Source organism: Balaenoptera borealis (assembly GCF_965194805.1).
Source record: "Balaenoptera borealis genome assembly, chromosome: 6".
Taxonomy (NCBI): Eukaryota; Metazoa; Chordata; class Mammalia; order Artiodactyla; family Balaenopteridae; genus Balaenoptera; species Balaenoptera borealis.
Genome location: NC_138863.1, coordinates 7,263,074 through 7,285,380, shown reverse-complemented (window position 1 = coordinate 7,285,380; position 22,307 = coordinate 7,263,074). Strand labels below are relative to the sequence as shown.

General features: G+C 39.8%; 1 protein-coding gene across 8 annotated transcripts in view; it reads left to right on the top strand.

Moving 5' to 3' along the window:
* The window catches only part of GIGYF2 (GRB10 interacting GYF protein 2), a 126,431-nt gene that overhangs the window by 95,659 nt on the left and 8,465 nt on the right, over positions 1-22,307 (top strand). For 5 of the 8 annotated variants that reach the window (XM_082395504.1, XM_082395500.1, XM_082395502.1 and 2 more), the window contains 4 exons: positions 2,201-2,476; positions 17,504-17,626; positions 21,007-21,204; positions 21,335-21,540. In XM_082395504.1, coding sequence (XP_082251630.1) covers positions 2,201-2,476; positions 17,504-17,626; positions 21,007-21,204; positions 21,335-21,540 — 803 coding nt within the window. The remainder of the gene's footprint in view (positions 1-2,200; positions 2,477-17,503; positions 17,627-21,006; positions 21,205-21,334; positions 21,541-22,307) is intronic. The other 3 variants (XM_082395507.1, XM_082395503.1, XM_082395505.1) reach the window with 2 other exon arrangements.

Here is a 22,307-nt window from a genome sequence, read left to right as displayed (position 1 = left end):
TTAAGTATCATTTTCATCACATACCAAGGGTACATATTACCAACATGATTTATGGTTATTGATGTTGACATTGATCATCTGGCTGCAGTAGTGCTTGTCAGGTGTCTCCACTGTAAAGTTACTCTTTTTCCCCCTTACTGTACTCTTTGGAAGGAAGTCACCATGTACAGCAGTCCACACTTAGGGGTGTAGGTTTTTGTTTGTTGGTTGGATTGACACGAAGCTGGAGATTACCTGCTTTTGCTTAAGTTCTTGATTGAAACTCTTTGAGAAATCTAAATTCTTTAGAGTTAGATAGATAACTTCCAGGTTAGATTCTTTGGTTTATTCATTTAACAGTTAATAGATTTTGTTAATATACCATATGCCAGTTGTTATGATTGTTTGCTGGTAGAGTCCAAAACTTTTTAAGAAATTGTTTCTGTACTCAAGAAGCTCACAGACTATGTAGGTGATGATTTTACAAGAAATAAATGCCACATTTTGGATGCTTTCAGCTGAAAAATCAAAATATTCACCTAAAAATGGTTTAAACAGTAGATAACGTTATTGCCTCACATATCAAGGTGTTCTTTGGAAATAAGGCAGTTAAACATGAACTTCAGTGACTCAGTGATATCATTAAGGATCCAGGTCCTTTGCATGCTTCTCCTCTGTCATCTCCTGGTGTGTTGACTTTTTCACCTCATGGTGCATGCTCTGCTCTACCATTTCTTGGTATGTTGACCTTTTTTTTTTTTTGGCTGCATTGGGTCTTAGTTGTGGCATGTGGAATCTTCATTGCAGTGCGCCGGCTCTTTGTTCTGGCATGCGGGCTTCTCTCTAGTTGTGGTGCACGGGCTCAGTAGTTGCAGCTCGCAGGTTTAGTTGCCGGCGGCACGTGGGATCTTAGGTCCCCGACCAGGGATCGAAACCGCATCCCCTGCATTGGAAGGCAGATTCTTAACCACTGGACCACCAGGGAAGTCCCGGTGTATTGACTTATGAGTTCACATTTTTTGCCTCATGGTTAGGAGTTTTGGATATCATACCATACCCTGTACCCAGAAAGGGAGTGGCCCTTCTCTCATGCTTCTTTCCTTTTGTCTGGGAAGAATATCTTTTCTGGAAGCATCCCTTTGGCCTAAATCAGATCACATGGCTGTCCCTGTTTACACTGGAAGCTTAAAAAGCAAAATCTGGCATTTTAAACCTCGGATATGACAGGAGGTTCTGTCTGCAAAGAAGCAACCTGAAAGGAATTTTTGCTGGATAGGTAGTAACAGTTGCTGCCACAGATGGGCTAAGAGCAAACAGAGAGAGGAGGACAAGGTGTAGTTGGGCATAATCAAAAGGCAGAGGGGAAGTCTACCTCCTGAAGGCTAGGGAAGTACTCGTAGAGTGGCTGGTGTCTGCCCTGAGTTCTGGAAAATGGAGGGGAATGTGCTGTCTGGATAAGCTAGGCAGGGGTCCCCAACCCCCGGGATCTAATGCCTGATGATCTGAGGTGGAGTGGATATAATAATGACAGAAATAAAGTGCACAATAAATGTAATGAGCTTGAATCATCCCGAAACCACCCCACCCCCACCCCCAGTCCTTGGAAAAATTATCTTCCACGAAAACGGTCCCTGGTGCCAAAAAGGTTGGGGACTGCTGAGCTCTAGAGCATTGCAGGTGCAGTAATCAGACTGCATGGAGGAAGGCCAAGAAAATTCCACGGGGCACATGGAATGGTTTTGAGGGAGGGAAGCAGAAGGAAAATGAGCCAAGGTACTGCAGAAAGTAGTAGAGGGGTAGAGGATGGGTCAAGGAGAGACCTTCCAAGGGGCCTGTGAGCCAAAACGGGTGAGAACCTGGGATGGAATTAAGTGGTTTTGTAAAGTTGCTTTGGGTCTGGAACTGGCTGAGGCTTTCCTGGTAATCCGTATTCTTGCAGGTCCTGACAGCTCTTTGCGCTCAGCACCCTGAAAAGCTGTCTCTGCCTCAGTGTTGGAACAGTTTCCAAGAGACTTGCCTGCAGTTTGTGGTGATTTCTAAGAGATCAGCACTTACCATAGATGTTCAAAGTGACATTCCTTTTATGTAGAAATTAGCAAATAAATTAAACATGATAATTATCCTGTAAGCATGCCTCTGACTGAAGCCTTGAAAAGTGATTCAGATTTTTTTTTTTAAACACAGTTAAATTTTATTATCATTTACTTTTCCTTCTGGGAAGGAAGAGGAGGCTGCGAAATGGGCCCGGGAAGAAGAAGAAGCCCAGCGTCGATTAGAGGAGAACCGGCTGCGAATGGAAGAGGAGGCAGCCAGACTCCGGCACGAGGAGGAGGAACGGAAGAGGAAAGAGCTGGAGCTCCAGCGGCAGAAGGAGTTAATGCGCCAGAGGCAGCAGCAGCAAGAGGCTCTCCGGAGGTTGCAGCAGCAACAGCAGCAGCAGCAGCTGGCGCAGATGAAGGTAAAGCCTAGACACCAGCTGGACCAGACCAGACCATCCGTAGGAGCTACTTGTTAGCTTTTTTTTTTTTTAGTTAAGTAGATGCTGGCAGTGCAGTAGCAGTGAAACAGTGTACTTTTTTTTATGTTAAATATTGCTACCTTCGTTTTTTGATCAAGGAAACAATACGATGCATTGTACTTTGTGTTAGGCATTTAAACAAGGGAAGAATAAATAAAAGAGGGTAGGACACGAGCAGTGATGCAGGCAAAACCAAGTAAGTCTGTATGGTTCATAAATTTAAACACTGGAGTGCCTACTCTGTATCATTTCATCACTGCTAAGACAAAGATAAATGAGACAAGGCAACTGTCCTCAGAGAGCTCATAGACTTATGAGGGCAGGAAACATAAACATTTGGACGTGTAAGTAGGAACCATCATACAGGGCTTGAAACATAGCTGACTATGGGGGTTTATTGAAAGTTGGATTGAGGTGATGTGTGCAAAGTGTTGTTTTAGGAGGATTCAAAACATTATTTGAAATAAGTAGAAAGTGAGACTGGGAGACCAGTAAAGAGAGTGTGATGGTGGTGTAAGAATGAGTAGGGCCAGAGGATGAGAATTGGCCTAATAGCAATCAGCAACACTTAGTGGTTCTCTGGATCTGAGGGACAAGGGCAGAAGTTGGAATGGCTCTTAGATGGTAAGCCTTCAGTGACTGGGAAAGTAGTGGGACTATTGATGAACTCTGAGTAATCGGAGAAGGAGGAGCAGGTTTATGGTAGGGTCTGCAGAACTTCTCACGGGGTGTATGGCTAGCCGTAAGGCTTAGTGTCCCCTGTCTGCAGGGAGCTCATGGAATAAAGACATAAACAGAAAATTAGAAGACAGGGGGCTGGGTGTAGTGAGAGAGGGGGCATGGAGCAGTAATTCTCAGGGTGTGATCACCTGGGAATTCCTTAGGAATGTGCATTCTCGGGCCCTACCCCAGACGTACTGAATCAGAACCTCTTAGGAATGGGACCCAGCAGTCTTGTTTGAATAAGCCCTCCAGGGATTCTGATGCTCACTAATACGTGAGAACCACTGTCTACCTGAGAAGTTAGGGAAGGCTTCCTGAAAGAAGATAGCTTCTACACTGAGTCGTTAAGGGAGGGAAAAATTAAATTCAAAGAAAAAAAAAAGTCAAACAGACAGTTTGGGGAATAGAGGGTGTTTGTGAGAGCAGAATGAAGTTGCTGGAGAGTGAGGTATGAGATAAGTGTGGGCAGGGTTCATATCACCATGGGCTGTATATACTCTATTAAGGAATTAGGACCTAGAGTGATAAAAAGAATTTTCGGCTAGGAAATAACACTGCTAGATTTACAGGAGGGAATAAGTCACTTTGAGAGCTAAATAGGAGATGGACTTGAACAAAACTGGAGGTCAGTAGACCAGATGAGAGAGGGTGATGGAATTGTCCAGGCAAGGAATAGAAAAGTTTGATCTAAGCCTAGTGGTGGCAAGATTAGAAAGGAGGAGTTGGAGAAACTGCTAATAACTGAGTGCTTGCTTTGTGTCAGGCACGTACTGACAGTTCTCCATTTTTTTTCCACAACCACCCTTATAAAACTTAGGTATTAATACCTGTGTTTTACCAAAGAGGAGAAATGTTAAGAAGCTAAGTCGCTTGCCTTGGGTCCAGCTGAGAGTTGATAGCACAGCCTTGTATTAGAACCCATGTGTCTATGGCTCCACGGCCCTGAAAAGGCTGTCAAAAGACTTTCTTAAGAGGCCCTACATCACAGGATGTGGTGACTGATCAGAATATGGGGGTGAGAGAGAAGACAAAGGCAGGGGTAACTTCCAGATCTCTAACTCTTCTGTGTCTTTTGTGTGTCTTGTTTTGCCCTCCTATCCTCCCATGAAGACTGTAGAGCTATTTTATGGATAAGCATTCTGATTGAAGATAAAGAGCTCGAGATGGTTATGAGGAATTGCTGAAGGCTCTCATGAGAAAAAAGCTTTTTAAGACGGCTTTATTTAGATATAATTCACATACCATGCAATTGAATCAGTTAAAGTATACAATTCAATGGTTTTTAGCATATTTATAGATAGGTGCAACCATCAACACAACAGATTTTAGAACATTTTCATTACCACCCCACAAACCCTCTAACTATCACACCCTAGCCCCTATTTTCCCCTACCTTAGGGCTAAGTAACCACTAATCTACTTTCTGTCTTTATTCTGTCTTGCCTATTTCTAGACATTTCAGATCAATGGAATCATATAATATGTGGTCTTTTGTGACTGGCTTCTTTCATCTAGCATAATGTTTTAAGGTTCACTTGTGTTGTAACACATATCAATACTTTTCCCCCTTTTTTATAACTGAATAATATTCCGTTATGTGGATATGCCAGATTCTGTGTGTTCATTCATCAGTTGATGGACATTTGAGCTGTTTCTACCTTTTGGCTTTTATGACTACTGCTGCTATAAATATTCATGTACAAGTTTTATGTGGATATACACACACACACACACACACACACACACACACACACATATATATTTAGAAGTGGAATTCCTGGGTCATATAATAACAGTGTGTTTAATGGTTTGAGGAACTGCCAGACTGTTTTCTAAAGTGGCTGCACCATTTTACGTTTAGTGTATGAGGGTTCAAGTTTCTCCACATCCTCATCAACCTGTATGTATCTGACTTTTTGATTATAGCCATCCTAGTAGGTGTGAAGTGATAACTTGTGATTTTGGTTTGCATTTCCCTGGTGACTTGTGATGTTGAGCATCTTTTTATGTATTTATCGACCATTTGTATATCTTCTTTGAAGAAATGTCTATTCAAATCCTTTGCCTATTTTTTTTTAAAATTTATTTATTTATTTTATTTATCTATTTTTGGCTGTGTTGGGTCTTCCTTGCTGCGTGTGTACTTTCTCTAGTTGCGGCGAGCGGGGGCTACTCTTTGTTGCAGTGCGTGGACTTCTCATTGCGTTGGCTTCTCTTGTTGAGGAGCACAGGCTCTAGGCACGCGGGCTTCCGTAGTTGTGGCTTGCGGGCTCTAGAGCGCAGGCTCAGTAGTTGCGGCGCATGGGCTTCGTTGCTCCGCGGCATGTGGGAACTTCCTGGACCAGGGCTTGAACCCTTGTCCCCTGCATTGGCAGGCGGATTCTTAACCACTGCGCCACCAGGGAAGCCCTCCTTTGCCTATTTTTAAACTGGGTTGTCTTTTTATTACTGAGTTTTTTAAGGGTTCTTTATATGTTCGATATTTAAATTCCGTATCAAATGATTTAAAAATATTTTCTCCTATTATTTGTTTTTTTTCACCTCCTTGATAGTGTCCTTTGATGCACAAAAGTTTTAAATTTTGATGAAGTCCAAATTATCTATTTTTGTTGTTGTTGTTGCTTGTGCTTTTGTTGTCATATCTAAGAATTGCTAAATGTGAGGTCATAAAGTTTTACAGAATCCCATGTTTTCTTCTAAGACTTTGTAGTTTTAGCTCTTTGATCCATTTTGAGTTAATTTTTGTAAATTATGTGAGGTAAGGGTTTGACTTCATTCTTTTGCATGTGATTTATCTGGTTGTCCTAGCACCATTTGTTGAAAAAACTGTTCTTTGTCCACTGAATGGCTGTGGTGCTCGTCTTAAAAATTAGACATGTGGGTTCATTTCTGCACTCTGAATTCTAGTCAGGTGATCTGTATGATCGCTATGCTAGTAACACACCGCTTTGACAGTACTATTGCCTTGTAGTTAAGTTTGAAATCAGAAAGTGTGAGTCCTCCAAATTTGTTCTTTTTTTTCCATATTGTTTTGGCTCTCCTGTGTTTCAATTCCATATGAATTTTAGAATGAGTTGGTCAGTTTTCACAAAGAAGCCAACTGGGATTCTGATAGGGATTGCATTAACTCTGTAGATCAGTTTGGGGAGTTTTGACGTCTTAACAATATTAAGTCTTCTAATCCATAAACATGGGATGTTTTTATATTTATTTAGATCTTCTTGAATTTCTTTTCAGTGCTTTATAGTTTTTAGAGTATAACTTTTGTACTTCTTTTGTTAAATTTATTCTTAAGTATTTTGTCTTTCTGATGCTATTGTAAATGGAATTTTCAAAATTTCATTTTCAGATTGTTCTTTGCAAGTGTATAGATGTACAGTTGATTTTTGTATATTGAGCTTGTATTCTGCAGTCTTGCTGGACTGGTTAATTAATGGTGTCTTAGTGGATTCATTAGGATTTTCTGTACACAAGATCATGTTATCTGCAAATAGAGGTAGTTTTACTACTTTTTCCCCCAGTCTTTTATTTCTTTTTCTTGCCTAATTGCCCTGGCTAGAACCCCAGTGCAGTGTTTAATAGAAATGGCAAGTGTGAATGTTCTTGTCTTATTTGTGATCTTGGGATGATGTGGGGGAACACATCCAGTCTCTCACCATTAAATTTAATGTTAGCTGTGTGTTTTTTGTAGATGCCCTTCGTTAGGCTAAAGGAGGTGAGGATTTTTATGTCCATGTTCATAAGAGGTATTTGTCTGTAGTGTTTGTTTGTTTTCCCCTTGTGATTTCTTTGGTTTTGGTGTCAGGGTAATGCTGGCCTTGAAGAGTGAGTCGGGAAATGTTCCCTCCAATTTTTTGGAAGAGTTTGTGAAGAATTTGTATTCTTTGTTAAATGTTTGGTAGAATTCAGTGGTGATGAAACCATTTGTGCTTGGGCTTTTATTTGTGGATAGTTTTTTGATTACTAATTCCATGTCTTTACTTCTAATAGGTCTGTTTGGATCATCTGTTTCTTCTTGAGTTAGTTTTGGTTAGTTTATATCTTTATAGAAATCTGTCTTTTTCATCTAGGTTATCTAATTGATTGGCAAGCACTTGTTCATAGTATTCCTTTATATTTCTTTTTGTTCCTGTAAGATCAGTAGTGATGTGCTTCTTTTATTTCTTTTTTTTTTTTTTTTTTTTTTAATTTTATTTATTTATTTATTTATTTATGGCTGTGTTGGGTCTTCGTTTCTGTGTGAGGGCTTTCTCTAGTTGCGGCAAGTGGGGGCCACTCTTCATCGCGGTGCGCGGGCCTCTCACTATCGTTGCCTCTCTTGTTGCGGAGCACAGGCTCCAGACGCGCAGGCTCAGCAATTGTGGCTCACGGGCTTAGTCGCTCCGCGGCATGTGGGATCTTCCCAGACCAGGGCTCGAACCCGTGTCCCCTGCATTGGCAGGCAGATTCTCAACCACTGCGCCACCAGGGAAGCCCCGCTTCTTTTATTTCTGATTGTAGTAATTTGAGTCTGTTGGGTTTTTTTCCTCAGGGACAATCAGATTAAGTCAGTTTTGTTGATATTTTTAGAGAACTGGTTTTTGGTTTCATTGATTTTTCTCTATTTTTCACTTATCTAGTTCATTAATTTCGTCTTTTTTTTTTAATTTTTATTTATTTATTTATTTTTAATTTATGGCTACGTTGGGTCTTCGTTTCTGTGCGAGGGCTTTCTCTAGTTGTGGCAAGTGGGAGCCACTCTTCATCGCTGTGCGCGGGCCTCTCACTATCGCGGCCTCTCTTGTTGCGGAGCACAGGCTCCAGACACGCAGGCTCAGTAATTGTGGCTCATGGGCCCAGCTGCTCCGCGGCATGTGGGATCTTCCCAGACCAGGGCTCGAACTCGTGTCCCCTGCATTAGCAGGCAGATTCTCAACCACTGCGCCACCAGGGAAGCCCTAATTTCGTCTTTAATCTTTATTATTTCTTGCCTTCTGCTTGCTGTAAGTTTAGTTTGCTCTTTTTCTCTAGTATCTCAGGGTATAAGGTTAGTTTTTTATTCATTTGATATCTATCTTCTCAGTTAGGCATTTGCAGTTATAAATTGCTTTAGCTGCTACCCGTAAGTTTTGATTTCTTCTTTGATCCATTGGTTATTTAGGAGTGTTTTAGTTTCACTTATTTGAGAGTTTCCAAAATTTATTTCTTACTCATTTCTAATTTTGTTCCGTTGTGATTAGAGAACATACTTTGTATTATTTCTATTCTTTTAAATGAATTATTGAAGTTTAGTTTTATGTCTTAGAATAAAGTTTTATTTCTGGCATAAAGTTTTACCTTCTTTAGGTCTATCCTGAAGAATGTTCCATGTTCACTTGAGAAGAACGTATACTCTACTCTTGTTGAGTGGAGTGTTCAATAGATGTTTACTAGGTCTAGTCAGTTTATAGTGTTGTTCAAGTCTTCTAGTTCCTCATCGATCTTGTAGTTGTTTTGCCTCTTACTGAAAGTGGAGTATTGAAGTCTTGAAGTATTACTGTTGAATTGTGTATATCTCCTTCTATTTCTTCCATTTCTTGCTTCATGTATTTTGGTGCTCTCTTGTTAGGTGCATATATGTAATTGTTATATATGTTCCTGCTGGATTGACCCTTTTATTATCATAAAATGTTCCTCTTTATCTCTATTAACATTTTTTTTGTTTTAAAGTATGTTTTGTCTGATAATGGTATAGTGATTCCAGCTCTCTTGTGGTTGCTGTTTGCCTGATAAATCTTTGTTTATTCTTTTACTTTTGATCTGTTTATACCTTTGAATATAAATTTCGTCTCTTTTAAACAGTATAGTTCAATCTTAGTTTTTTATCCAATGTGATAATCTCTGCCTTTTTATTGGATTCTTTAACCTATTCACATTTAATGATATTATTGATATAGTTGGATTTATATCTGCCATTTTACTTTCTGTTTTTTACATCATTTCTGTTTCTCTGTTCTTTTACTGCTTCTTTTTGCATTAAATAAATTATTTTCTAATGTAACATTTTAATATCCTTAATGATTTTCATCACTATATTTTTTGTGTGTTATTTTCTCAGTGGTTGATCTAGGGCTTACCATACACATCTTAACTTACCAGGATCAACTTCAGATTTACTCTAACTTAATTCCAGTTTGACACAGATATGCTACTCTCTTAAAGCTCTGTTCCTTTTTTCTCCTTTTTGTAGTATTTTTGTTGTATCACATCTTATAAATGTTATAAATGCAATGATAAAATGTTATATTTATTATTTTATATTACATTGTCTCTTAAAGATGCTGAGAGGAGAGCAAGTATGTACGTATAGCTTTTGTTATATAACCTTATTTATCATTTCTGCTTCTCTTAATTTGTACCTGTGGATTCAAGTTACCATATCGAGTCATTAGCTTAATGCAGCTTTGTTTTCACTTAACTCCTTTGTGCCATTTTTGACATATTAGATTTTTGTATGTTATAAGTCCAAGAATATATATACATTGTTTTATACAGTTGCTTTTAAAATCAGTTAAAAGAGGAAGAAATGTACATGTACTACTGTTTTTTATAATTACATAATTAATTTTATTGGTGCACTTCGCTTTCTCATGCGGATTCAGACTATTTTCTAGGGTCACTTGCTTTTAGTCTGAAGAACTTCCTTTAGTATTTCTTGTAAGGTGAGTCTGCTGGCAACAAACTTTCTAATTTTACCTGGGAATGTCTTTATTTCGCCTTCATTTTTGAAAAGTAGCTTTACTGAATATAGAATTCTTGGTTGACAATTTTTGTTCTTTTGAAGACTTTGAATATCTTATCCCACTGCCTTCTGGCCTTCATTGTTTCGGATGAGAAGTCAGATGTTGATTTTATTGGGATTCCCTAGTAAGTGACAATTTGTTTTTCCTCCGTATTGCTGCTTTCAAGATTTTCTCCTTGTTTTTGGCTTTCAGCATTTTTACCATGATAATGTCTATTTGTGGATCTCTTTGGGTTTATCCTATTTGGAGTTTGTTAAGCTTCTTGGATATGTAGATTAATGTTTTTTCTATAAATTTGAGATTTAGGTCACAATTTTTCTGCTCCTCTTTCCTCTTCTTCTGATACTTGCGTTATGCACATGTTGGTGCACTCAGTGGTATCTCACATTTCTCTAAGGCTCTCCATTTTTCTTTATTCGTTTTTTCTCTGGTCTTTGGATTGCATAATCTCTGTTGCTCTCTCTTCAAGTTCACTAAATTCTTTTGCCAGTTCAGATATACTTTTGAGCTCCTGCAGTGATTTTTCATTTCAGTTATTACATTTTTGAACTCCAGAATTTCCTTTTGGTTCTTTTTTGTTTTTTTATTTTTTTGAATTTTACTTTATTTTTTTATACAGCAGGTTCTTATTAGTTATCCATTTTATACATATTCGTGTATGTATGTCAATCCCAATCTCCCAACTCATCACACCACCACCCCACCCTCTGGCCGCTTTCCCCCCGTGGTGTCCACACGTTTGTTCTCTACATCTGTGTCTCAGTTTCAACCCTGCAAACCGGTTCATCTGTACCATTTTTCTAGGTTCCACATATATGTGTTAATATACGATATCTGTTTTTCTCTTTCTGATTTACTTCACTCTGTATGACAGTCTCTAGATTCATCCACGTCTCTACAAATGACCCACTATCGTTCCTTTTTATGGCTGAGTAATATTCCATTGTATATATGTACCACATCTTCTTTATCCATTTGTCTGTCGATGGGCATTTAGGTTGCTTGCATGACCTGGCTATTGTAAATAGTACTGCAGTGAACATTGGGGTGCATGTGTCTTTTTGAATTACGGTTTTTCTCTGGGTATATGCCCAGTAGTGGGATTGCTGGGTCATATGGTAATTCTATTTTTAGTTTTTTAAGGAACCTCCATACTGTTATCCACAGTGGCTGTGTCAATTTACATTCCCACCAACAGTGCAAGAGGGTCCCCTTTGCTCCACACCCTCTCCAGCATTTGTTGTTTGTAGATTTTCTGATGATGCCCATTCTAACTGGTGTGAGGTGATACCTCATTGTAGTTTTGATTTGCATTTCTCTAATAATTAGCGATGTTGAGCAGCTTTTCATGTGCTTCTTGGCCATCTGTATGTCTTCTTTGGAGAAATGTCTATTTAGGTCTTCTGCCCATTTTTGGATTGGGTTGTTTGTTTTTTTAATATTGAGCTGCATGAGCTGTTTGTATATTTTGGAGATTAATCCTTTGTCCATTGATTCGTTTGCAAATATTTTCTCCCATTCTGAGGGTTGTCTTTTCGTCTTGTTTGTAGTTTCCTTTGCTTTGCAAAAGCTTTTAAGTTTCATTAGGTCCCATTTGTTTATTTTTGTTTTTATTTCCATTACTCTCGGAGGTGGATCAAAAAAGATCTTGCTGTGATTTATGTCGAAGAGTGTTCCTCCTATGTTTTCCTCTGAGAGTTTTATAGTGTCCGGTCTTACATTGAGGTCTCGAATCCATTTTGAGTTTATCTTTGTGTATGGTGTTAGGGAGTGTTCTAATTCCATTCTTTTACATGTAGCTGTCCAGTTTTCCCAGCACCACTTATTGAAGAGACTGTCTTTTCTCCATTGTATATCCTTGCTTCCTTTGTCATAGGTTAGTTGACCATAGGTGCGTGGGTTTATCTCTGGGCTTTCTCTCCTGTTCCATTGATCTATATTTCTGTTTCTGTGCCAGTACCATATTGTCTTGATTACTGTAGCCTTGTAGTATAGCCTGAAGTCAGGGAGTCTGATTCCTCCAGCACCATTTTTTTCCCTCAAGACTGCTTTGGCTCTTCGGGGTCTTCTGTGTCTCCATACAAACTTTAAGATTTTTTTGTTCTAGTTCTGTAAAAAATGCCATTGGTAATTTGATAGGGATTGCACTGAATCTGTAGATTGCTTTGGGTAGTATAGTCATTATCACAATATTGATTCTTCCAATCCAAGAACATGGTGTATCTCTCCATTTGTTTGTGTCATCTTTAATTTCTTTCATCAGTGTCTTATAGTTTTCTGCATACAGGTCTTTTGTCTCCCTAGGTAGGTTTATTCCTGGGTATTTTATTCTTTTTGTTGCAGTGGTAAATGGGAGTGTTTCCTTAATTTCTCTTTCAGATTTTTCATCATTAGTATATAGGAATGCAAGAGATTTCTGTGCATTAAGTTTGTATCCTTCTAGTCTACCAAATTCATTGATTAGCTCTAGTAGTTTTCTGGTAGCATCTTTAGGATTCTCTGTGTATAGCATCATGTCATCTGCAAACAGTGACAGTTTTACTTCTTCTTTTCCGATTTGGATTCCTTTTATTTCTTTTTATTCTCTGATTGCCATGGCTAGGACTTCGAAAACTATGTTGAATAATAGTGGCGAGAGTGGACATCCTTGTCTTGTTCCTGATCTTAGAGGAAATGCTTTCAGTTTTTCACCATTGAGAATGATGCTTGCTGTGGGTTTGTTGTATATGGCCTTTATTATGTTGAGGTAGGTTTCCTCTATGCCCACTTTCTGGAGAGTTTTTATCATAAGTGGGTGTTGAATTTTGTCAAAAGCTTTTTCTGCATCTATTGAGATGATCATAGGCTTTTTATTCTTCAGTTTGTTAATATGGTGTATCACATTGATTGATTTGCATATATTGAAGAATCCTTGCATCCCTGGGATAAATCCCACTTGATCGTGGTGTATGATCCTTTTAATGTGTTGTTGGATTCTGTTTGCTAGTATTTTGTTGAGGATTTTTGCATCTATATTCATCAGTGATACTGGTAATTTTCTTTTTTCGTAGTATCTTTGTCTGGTTTTGGTATCAGGGTGATGGTGGCCTCATAGAATGAGTTTGGGAGTGTTCCTTCCTCTGCAATTTTTTGGAAGAGTTTGAGAAGGATGGGTGTTAGCTCTTCTCTAAATGTTTGATAGAATTCACCTGTGAACTCATCTGGTCCTGGACTTTTGTTTGTTGGAAGATTTTTTTTTTTTTAATAAATTTATTTTTATTTATTTATTTTTGGCTGTGTTGGTTCTTCGTTGCTGCGCCCGGGCTTTCTCTAGTTGTGGTGAGCGGGGGCTACTCTTCGTTGCGGTGCACGGGCTTCTCATTGCAGTGGCTTCTCTTGTTGTGGAGCACGGGCTCTAGGCATGTGGGCTTCAGTAGTTGTGGCACGTGGGCTCAGTAGTTGTGGCGTACGGGCTTAGTTGCTCTGCGGCATGTGGGATCTTCCCAGACCAGGGCTCGAACCCGTGTCCTCTGCATTGGCAGGCGGATTCTTAACCACTGAGCCACCAGGGAAGCCCTGTTGGAAGATTTTTAATCACAGTTTCAATTTCCTTACTTGTGATTGGTCTGTTCATATTTTCTGTTTCTTCCTGGTTCAGTCTGGGAAGGTTATACCTTTCTAAGAATTTGTCCATTTCTCTCAGGTTGTCCATTTTATTGGCATAGAGTTGCCTGTAGTAGTCTCTTAGGATGCTTTGTATTTCTGTATTGTCTGTTGTAACTTCTCCTTTTTCATTTCTAATTTTATTGATTTGAGTACTCTCCCTCTTTTTCTTGATGAGTTTGGCTAATGGTTTATCAATTTTGTTTATCTTCTCAAAAGAACCAGCTTTTAGTTTTATTGATCTTTGCTATTTTTTTCTTTGTTTCTATTTCATTTATTTCTGCTCTGACGTTTATGATTTCTTTCCTTCTGCTAACTTTGGGTTTTGTTTGATCTTCTTTCTCTAGTTCCTTTAGGTTGTAAGGTTAGATTGTTGATTTGAGATTTTTCTTGTTTCTTGAGGTAGGCTTGTATTGCTATAAAATTCCCTCTTAGAACTGCTTTTGCTGCATCCCATAGGTTTTAGATCGTCGTGTTTTTTTTGTAATTTGTCTCTACTTATTTTTTGATTTCCTCTTTGATTTCTTAAGTGATCTCTTGGTTATTTAGTAACGTATTGTTTAGCCTCCTTGTGTTTGTGTTTTTTATGTTTTTTTCCCTGTAATTGATTTCTAATCTCATAGCGTTTTCTAATCTCATAGATTATTTAAAAAATAATCTCTGTATCTTTATTGATATTGTTTATTTGATGTGACATTGTTAACATGTCTACTTTTACTACTTTAATCATGGTTTCCTTCTCTGAACATATTTATAAGACTTTGATGTCTTTGTTAAATCTGACATCTGGTCACTCACTGTCACAGGCAGTTTCTATTGCCAGCTTTTTTCCTGGTATATAGATATTCTTTCTCATAATTTTTCTACATGTCTCATAATTTTTTGTTGGAAACTAGACTTTTTTGCTAATGCATTGTAGCAATTCTGGGTTCTGGTCCTCCCTCCGCCCCCACTCATTATTATTATTTGTTTTGTGGCTAGCTAGATTAATTTAGTGAACTTCCCCGTCTCTCCCCAATAGTGTGAAGCCTCTGCTGCAGCTACTCTGGGGATGCAGCATTGGGTATGCTCACAGTTACTCTGGGCTGACAGTCGTTTGGGCTGGGCTCTCTTTGACTGTCTTGTTCCGCATTTAGCTGTTAAACTCCACTAGTTGCTAACTGGATTACTCTATTCTCAGAAGAACCCTCGGGCATAAAATGTTCCAAAAGCCTGATCCAATCAAACTCAGGCTCTTTTGAAGAGGGACTTGCTGAGGTTTATATTTGAGATTTGTTCTGACCCTAGGCAGACTTCTTCTAGCTTGGTTCTCTGAGACAAAGAAGCAGAGTACAGTTTAGCCTGTATCTCCAGTGAATCTACCAGTTAACCCCTTGCCTTTCACTGCAACATCTGCTGTTTTTGACAGTGCCCTTAGGCTTGAACTCCTCACTCTCCACACTCTGTTGCAAATGAAGTCAATTCCTTTGGGAAGAGGTCTGGAGCTCTCTCTATTCCAATCTGTTCCTCCCACCTCTGCTTCAAGGCAGAAGTCCCAGTGTCACAGCTCTGGAGCTGGGAACAGTGGCGCCTGCTTTATGAATTGAGCCTTGGGGGAGGGGCAGTAGCCTCAGGTCTTCTTGGCTTGCCTCTCCTGGTGGCGTGGAACCTCTGCCTTTCAAAGTGGCAGTCAGGGCCCTAGTAGTCTCTGTAGCACTGTGTAGTTTCCATCCCATAAGTCGGGGCTAGGCATAAGAAGGGAGCCACCCCCCCTCTCAGCTGTATTTGTCCGTAACGTAGCCTTTGCGACAGGTAGCGGGAGCCAGGATGAGAACTGCTGATATTGCGCTCTTTCCGGGAAGCCAGCCCACTGACTGTCAGCTAATGGCGAGAGAGGGAGGCCTGTGTTCTTTGCTGCCTTCATCCGAAGTAGTGTTTCTGTCTGGCTGAGCTAGGAGTTGGGAGAGAGTGGGTCATGGTGCAAGTACCGCAGACTCTCTGTTCTTATTGAGTTTTAGCAGATTTTCTTAAAGAAATGTTATCAAAAATAGTGTTGAAAAAGTAAGGTAGCAATGTCAGGGCAGGAAAAAAAAAAAGTAAGGTTTTTTAAGTCAGCAAAGTATAATTAGACATTCAGGGGGCAGAAAATGTACCAAATTCCCAACTGTTTGCTTCTGACTTGGGAGAGAGTTGTTCTGAAAAGCGTGATTGACAAATTTCAGTTCTCTGAGTGGGCAGTACAGGATGTTGGTTGAACTGGAAAATGCCCTGAGGCAATGTTGATGGAGTGATGGGGTATTATTTCTTATGTACAAATAAGACTTAAGGGAAATTGATAGCTATCTGCAGACGTTTGTCTGTCATGTGAAAAACAGTTAGATTTGTTCTGCATTACTCCAGAGAGCAGACTCATGAATCATGAGCAAAAAGTACAGTGACGTATACTTTGGCACAAAATATAGGAGGATTTCAGAGGTTCTTGAAAGAGGAATAGGCCATTTCAGGAGGCAGTGAATCTGTTCTTGATGCTGGCTGAGTTTCTGCTGAGAGGACTGGCGATTGGTTTCTGGGTACGGTGGGGTGATACAGCCACTGAGATTTTCAACAACATCAGTGGTTGCTGGTTCTGACTGCATCAGAATTACAAAAATATGCGAATTGGTTGGCTTTACCTTTGGGTCTTCTGATTCCTTGAGTGTGGGGCCGGGGCATCTGCATTTTTATGGGTCCTCCAGGTGATGCTGCCAGGTTTGATCTTGATAGTGCTTTCCAAAACGTGTCATTTCCTGTGGAGAAAAAGTTCATTTGTGCTCAACTTTGCCTACTTAGTCCCCCATCTTTCTCTCTTAGCTGCCTCCTGTACCCCTCTCCTACCCTAGCACAGGTGCATTTTGAGAGAAATGCCGCTACTACCCATCGTTGGGCAAAAAATGTTAAAGGATCTATTATGTTCGGTAGTGTTGAGGGTACTCATTTGGAGAGCTGTCTGGTAACATCAGTGACAGTTTAAACTGTTTTTACTCTTATCCCATCAGTTCCAGTTTTAGAGATTCCTACTGAAGAGCCATTCTTTTTTGGGACTGTTTGGTATTTTGTTTTGATCCATCCGTGCTCATGTATTGGTTTTATTAAACATATTTTAAGTCTGGTTAGATTTGGTTTTTGTTGCTTTTAAGAGCCATAAGATGTCTCAAAATTAGAGTGTATCTTTTTTCTGGCCCAGAAAGACCAGGGGATTCCCCTAGAAATAATCAAGCTTTTGAGAACACTAAAGTATTCAGGACTCATATATTTACACTTTATTTTAGTTGATACTTTTAAGGCATAGGAAAAATAGAATTATTGATTAAAACCAGCTTAGTGCTCACTACTAGAAGGCACAGCCTGGTTAACTCCCTTTCATGAAAGACTGACTGAAAACTGTGCCTGGCATCTTCCATCAGCTGCCCACCTCAGCTCTCCCTTCAGAAATCTTGCCCTTGCTACTTTCATTGGAAAGTAGCATATCTTGTCCTTTATTACCTCCTTGGATTAAAAACTTAGTGATTCTTTTGTTTACTTCTTTCTCTTTATGGTTGTATATTGTATATGTCAATGCCAGGTGTAACAAATTTGCAGTTTCGTGATGGTAAAAGTGTTATGGTAAAATAAAATGGTAAAAATAAAAGTGTATTGATTACTTAAGTTGTTTTAAAATAATCTTGTGACAAAAAAATTATGTAAAAGAAGCAGACTGACTGGGAGAGTAGTACGTAAAAGGATTAAAGAAGGAAATTTGAATTGAGTGTTATAAATGGAGTTGAAAGAAACATGAATGTTCTGGCTGTACCTAATGCGTTATTGCCCCTTTGTTTCCTGTCCATGTTTCCTCACGAACTCTTCTGCCTTCCTTTTTTGTTAGCTTCCCTCTTCTTCAACATGGGGCCAGCAGTCCAATACGACAGCATGTCAGTCCCAGGCAACGCTATCATTGGCTGAAATCCAAAAACTAGAAGAGGAACGAGAACGGCAACTTCGAGAGGAGGTAAATTTTTAAAGTAACAGTGGGGCTTCCCTGGTGGCGCAGTGGTTGAGAATCTGCCTGCGGATGCAGGGGACACGGGTTCGAGCCCTGGTCTGGGAGGATCCCACATGCCACGGAGCCACTAGGCCCGTGAGCCACAGCTACTGAGCCTGCACGACTGGAGCCTGTGCTCCGCAACAAGAGAGGCTGCGATAGTGAGAGGCCCGTGCAACACGGTGAAGAGTGGCCCCCGCTTGCCACAACTAGAGAAAGCTCTCGCACAGAAACGAAGACCCAACACAGCCAAAAATAAAGAAAGAAAGAAACAAACAAAAATTTTAAATAATACATACACTTAAAAAAAAAAAGTAAGAGTGATCTAGACAATCAGTGTTTCAGAATACCTAGTGTGCATCATGGATGAGTGGCTACTAAAGATAACTATTATTGTCAGAGCTGCTGTGTGTCTGAATTGGATATTTGTTATTCAACTCTTTATCCTGTAATATGGTCTCTAGCAAGTATGAAGGATCTCATAGGAATAACATTAAGATTGGGTACATAAATGTTCAGTTACCTTAAACATTTTAACCATAGCTCTTGAGAGAATAGCTCGTAAATAAAAGTTACTTGGGTGTTTCAAAATTGGGGGTGAGTTTTGTGCAGATATCCTTTTGTAAATTTGATGCTTAGAATGCAGAATACTTTTTTCCCTAAAGGGTACTGGGTTTTCTGACTACCTAGAAAAACTTAAAATATGACAGAAATAACGCCTCTCTGCCTGTAAGTCTATATCCTGTAGTTCCTCATTAGGATAGGAAGGATACAAAAGAGTGAAAGGGGTTGGGGGGGCGGGCAGCAGAACACAGTTCTTTTTTTTTTTTTTTTTTTTAATTATTTATTTATTTTTGGCTGTGTTGGGTCTTCGTTTCTGCGCGAGGGCTTTCTCCAGTTGCGGCGAGCGGGGGCCACTCATCATCGCGATGCGCGGGCCTATCACTGTCACGGCCTCTCCCGTTGCAGAGCACAGGCTCCAGATGCGCAGGCTCAGTAGTTGTGGCTCACCGGCTTAGTTGCTCCGTGGCATGTGGGATCTTCCCAGACCAGGGCTCGAACCCGTGTCCCCTGCATTGGCAGGCGGATTCTTAACCCACTGCGCCACCAGGGAAGCCCAGAACACAGTTCTTGACAGAAAAGAGAAAATAAGTAAAATGGTTTGGCTCAGCATGCCATTAGGTGCCATATTCACCCACCCATCCATCCATCTATCCATCACATAGTTGCTACTCAGTTACAGTTTTAGTATGGGGATATAGCTGAGTCTAAAACAGACAAAGTTCTCTGCCTTCATAAAGCTTACCTGTAGTTGAGGGGACATGGACAATAAAAATTAAGTAAAATATGGAGTTCTAGAAGGCAATATGTGTCAGAAAGAACAATAAAGTGAGGAGGGGCATAGAGAGAGGGTTGGGAGTTGGGGATAGTATGGTGGTGGTAGTGATTGTCTAGTTTTAGGTAGTGCTATCTGGGAAGGCCTCTCTGAGGTGAAGTATGAAGGTGAAGGTGGCATGAAGTAGCAGAGTCTTGAAGAAAGTGCTTTATGCGGATATAATTTGAGACAGAGCAGTCAGTTTGTTCGCGAATGCAAGCTGTCATTCTGGTCTGGGTGGTGTGGTTCACTGAAGGCCATGGGAATTGTCTATACAAGTTTACCATGTAGTGTGCGTGACGTCATCCAGTAGGTTAAAATGTTGCTTCACCTTAAAAATTACCTTATTTCCCACCCTCTTAAAAAAAAAAAAAAAAAAAGACAACTTTCTCTGAAATCATCTCTCTTTTCTAAAAGGTTAACAACTGCATGCAGAGCAGAGTATATCTTCCTCCTTCAAGGCTAGAAATTGTTCCAATAATTTTGGTCTCTGCTTAACAATAATAATAGTGGTCATCAGAGTTGAAATCACAGGTCTTTTCTTGTTCATATTTTTGTCTGTTAGAAGTTAATAATTGCCTTGTGTTTTTATTTGATTAATTTTCTTTGAACTGTTAAGTCTTCCTACACTCTTCAAAAGGTATAAGATGCCACTCCATAGATATTTCTCATATAGGGAAAACCTATGACAATTCTGTTTCATTCTTTCCCTGGAGGTGTCCTCTCCAGGACCCTGTAACCTGTTCAGATCTGAACGTGCTTGGCTTGCTGCACAGGTGCTCTGTTTTTCTCGAATTTTTGTCATCTGCATGTTGCCGTCCTGGACTGATTTTGGTTTTCTCATATTTTCTCTCCCACTTTCCATCTCTGTCTTTTTTATCTTTTCTGATGGGGTATTTCTTCAGTCCTATCTTTCAGTCCTTCTATTGAACTTCTAATGTATGTTCTCTTATTTTGAAGTTCTGAGTCCGTATGTTCTTCCTCTGAGTGTTTCTTTTTATAGCCTCTTATTCTTGTTTTACTGACTGCACTATCTTACCTCTAAAAATATTACTTACTGATAGCATTTTAAAAAGCTAGCTCCTATTTTCCCTTGTCTTGTTTCTGTTTCCACAGAATTTTGTTTGTTTGATTCGGTCTTTGGCTTTCATCTTAGAAGCTCTGTCAGGTGTTTGTTGATCCTGGGCTATTCGTTCATATTTAGGAATAAGGCACAGAAAAGCTGTTCGGAGGTTCTGGTATATACAGCACCTTGCTGGGCTTTGCTGTAATGCTCTCTGTAATGGTCTGTTCTGTTGGAGTCCCACCATCTGTTGGTATCTGTAGGTGTATTCTCTTGTCCTGGGTCAGCTTTCCTATAGACTAATCCGCTAATCTGGTTCAGCCTCTTTAAAAAGGAAAGTTTTAATTTTCTGCTGGGGAGAGAGGGATAGCTGTTAACTGCTTTGGGTTGGGGAGGTCGCCAGGGTCTCCGTGCTGCTTTTTACAGACCTTCAGCCTGTCTTCTTCTGTGTGAGATACCCCTCCCTTTAATTCCTGAGCTTTCTCTGTGAATTGGCCTGTTTCTGAGCTTCCTTTACTTAGGTTTCAACTTACTGTGTCTGTTATATTGGCTATCTTTATCTGCCTGCTTTCCAGCTTTTAAAGTCTATTTTATTCTCTTTGTCCTTAAGGTTTATGCTTTAGAAAAAAATTTTTTTCTGTCATTTTGGTAGGGCTTTGGAAGTAAACATATATTTCGCTTTTATGCTTAACCAAAAGCCCTACTTAATTTTTAAGAAGTGATTCTTAATTTCTTTTTATTCTCCTGTTAGTACTTCTGGCAGTTTACATCTTTATTTGCAGTAGAGGAGTTAACCCTGTCATGGTGTTTAGTTTTCTATAGCTGCTGTGTATTCACATTCCGTTTAGTATACTGGACATTGTTTTAAACAACGGAATCCTGAGGTACCTTCTGTTTCTGTGCCTCCAGCAAAGGCGCCAGCAGAGGGAATTGATGAAAGCTCTCCAGCAGCAGCAACAGCAGCAACAGCAGAAACTCTCAGGGTGGGGGAATGTCAGCAAACCCGCAGGTACTGCAAAGTCCCTTCTGGAGATACAACAGGAAGAAGCCCGGCAAATGCAGAAGCAGCAGCAGCACCAGCAACCCAGCAGAGCCCGGAATAATCCGGTGGGTTCGTTTCCCTCAGCGGCCACTGTGGGGACTGGTGTTAGAGGTTATCTTCCCTAACTTTTGTGGACTCCCTTTTTATCTTCTTAATATTGTTAACTGTAATTATCTGTCTCCTTTTCTTTAACAGCATTCCAACCTGCACACCAGCCTTGGGAATTCTGTTTGGGGCTCTATAAATGCTGGTCCCCCTAACCAGTGGGCATCTGACCTAGTCAGTAGTATCTGGAGTAATGCTGACACTAAAAACTCCAACATGGGATTCTGGGATGATGCAGTGAAAGAGGTGGGACCCAGGAATTCAACAAACAAAAACAAAAACAACGCCAGTCTCAGGTAGGGCTCAAAATGATCAACCTATGCTCTTTGGTGGGTTGGGGGAAGCGGCGTGTGAGGAGTAGAATATGGGGTGGCCAGAGAAAGGTAGTTATGTAGATTTTACTTATTTTCACCTGTATCCTAGCACGTGAGGTCATAGTTTGATGATTGCTTTTCTTCCCTGTGGAAACACATCTGTATTACTACTAGGAGCTCCTTTGGGGTCTGGACAGTTAGTCCATTGCCTGTCACATGGTAACCACTTAATATTTTTGTTATTGCTGTGGAATATTTCACCAAGGTATTCTCTAGATTTTAGCATTTTTCTCTAAATTTATATTTTTAAGTTACTTATACTATGAGTATTATAAACACTAAAACCATTTTATTTTTATGATAAATTAGTCACATTTTACATTCATCTTTCTTTCCTCAGTATACAGTTTTATTGAACGAACATGGGTTTTAACGTTAAATACATGAACTCAAATCCCAGCAGTACCACTTATTAGCTGTGTGACCTTGGGCAAGAGGGAACCTCTTTGAGCCTCAGTTCCCTCATCTGTAAAATGAAGATGATAACTTCATGGGTGTGGTTCTAAAAGTTAAATGAATACATGTGAAGTAGTTAGTAAAGTGCCTGGCACATAGTAACTACTTAATAAATGGTAGTGTTGTCAGAATATTTCTTCTTGATTGAGGGCTTAATGTGTTATGAATAGGACACTAAATAACTGTCAGTTTATTGAGCATTTTTGCCAGGCACTATGCTCTAGGCCTTTGCA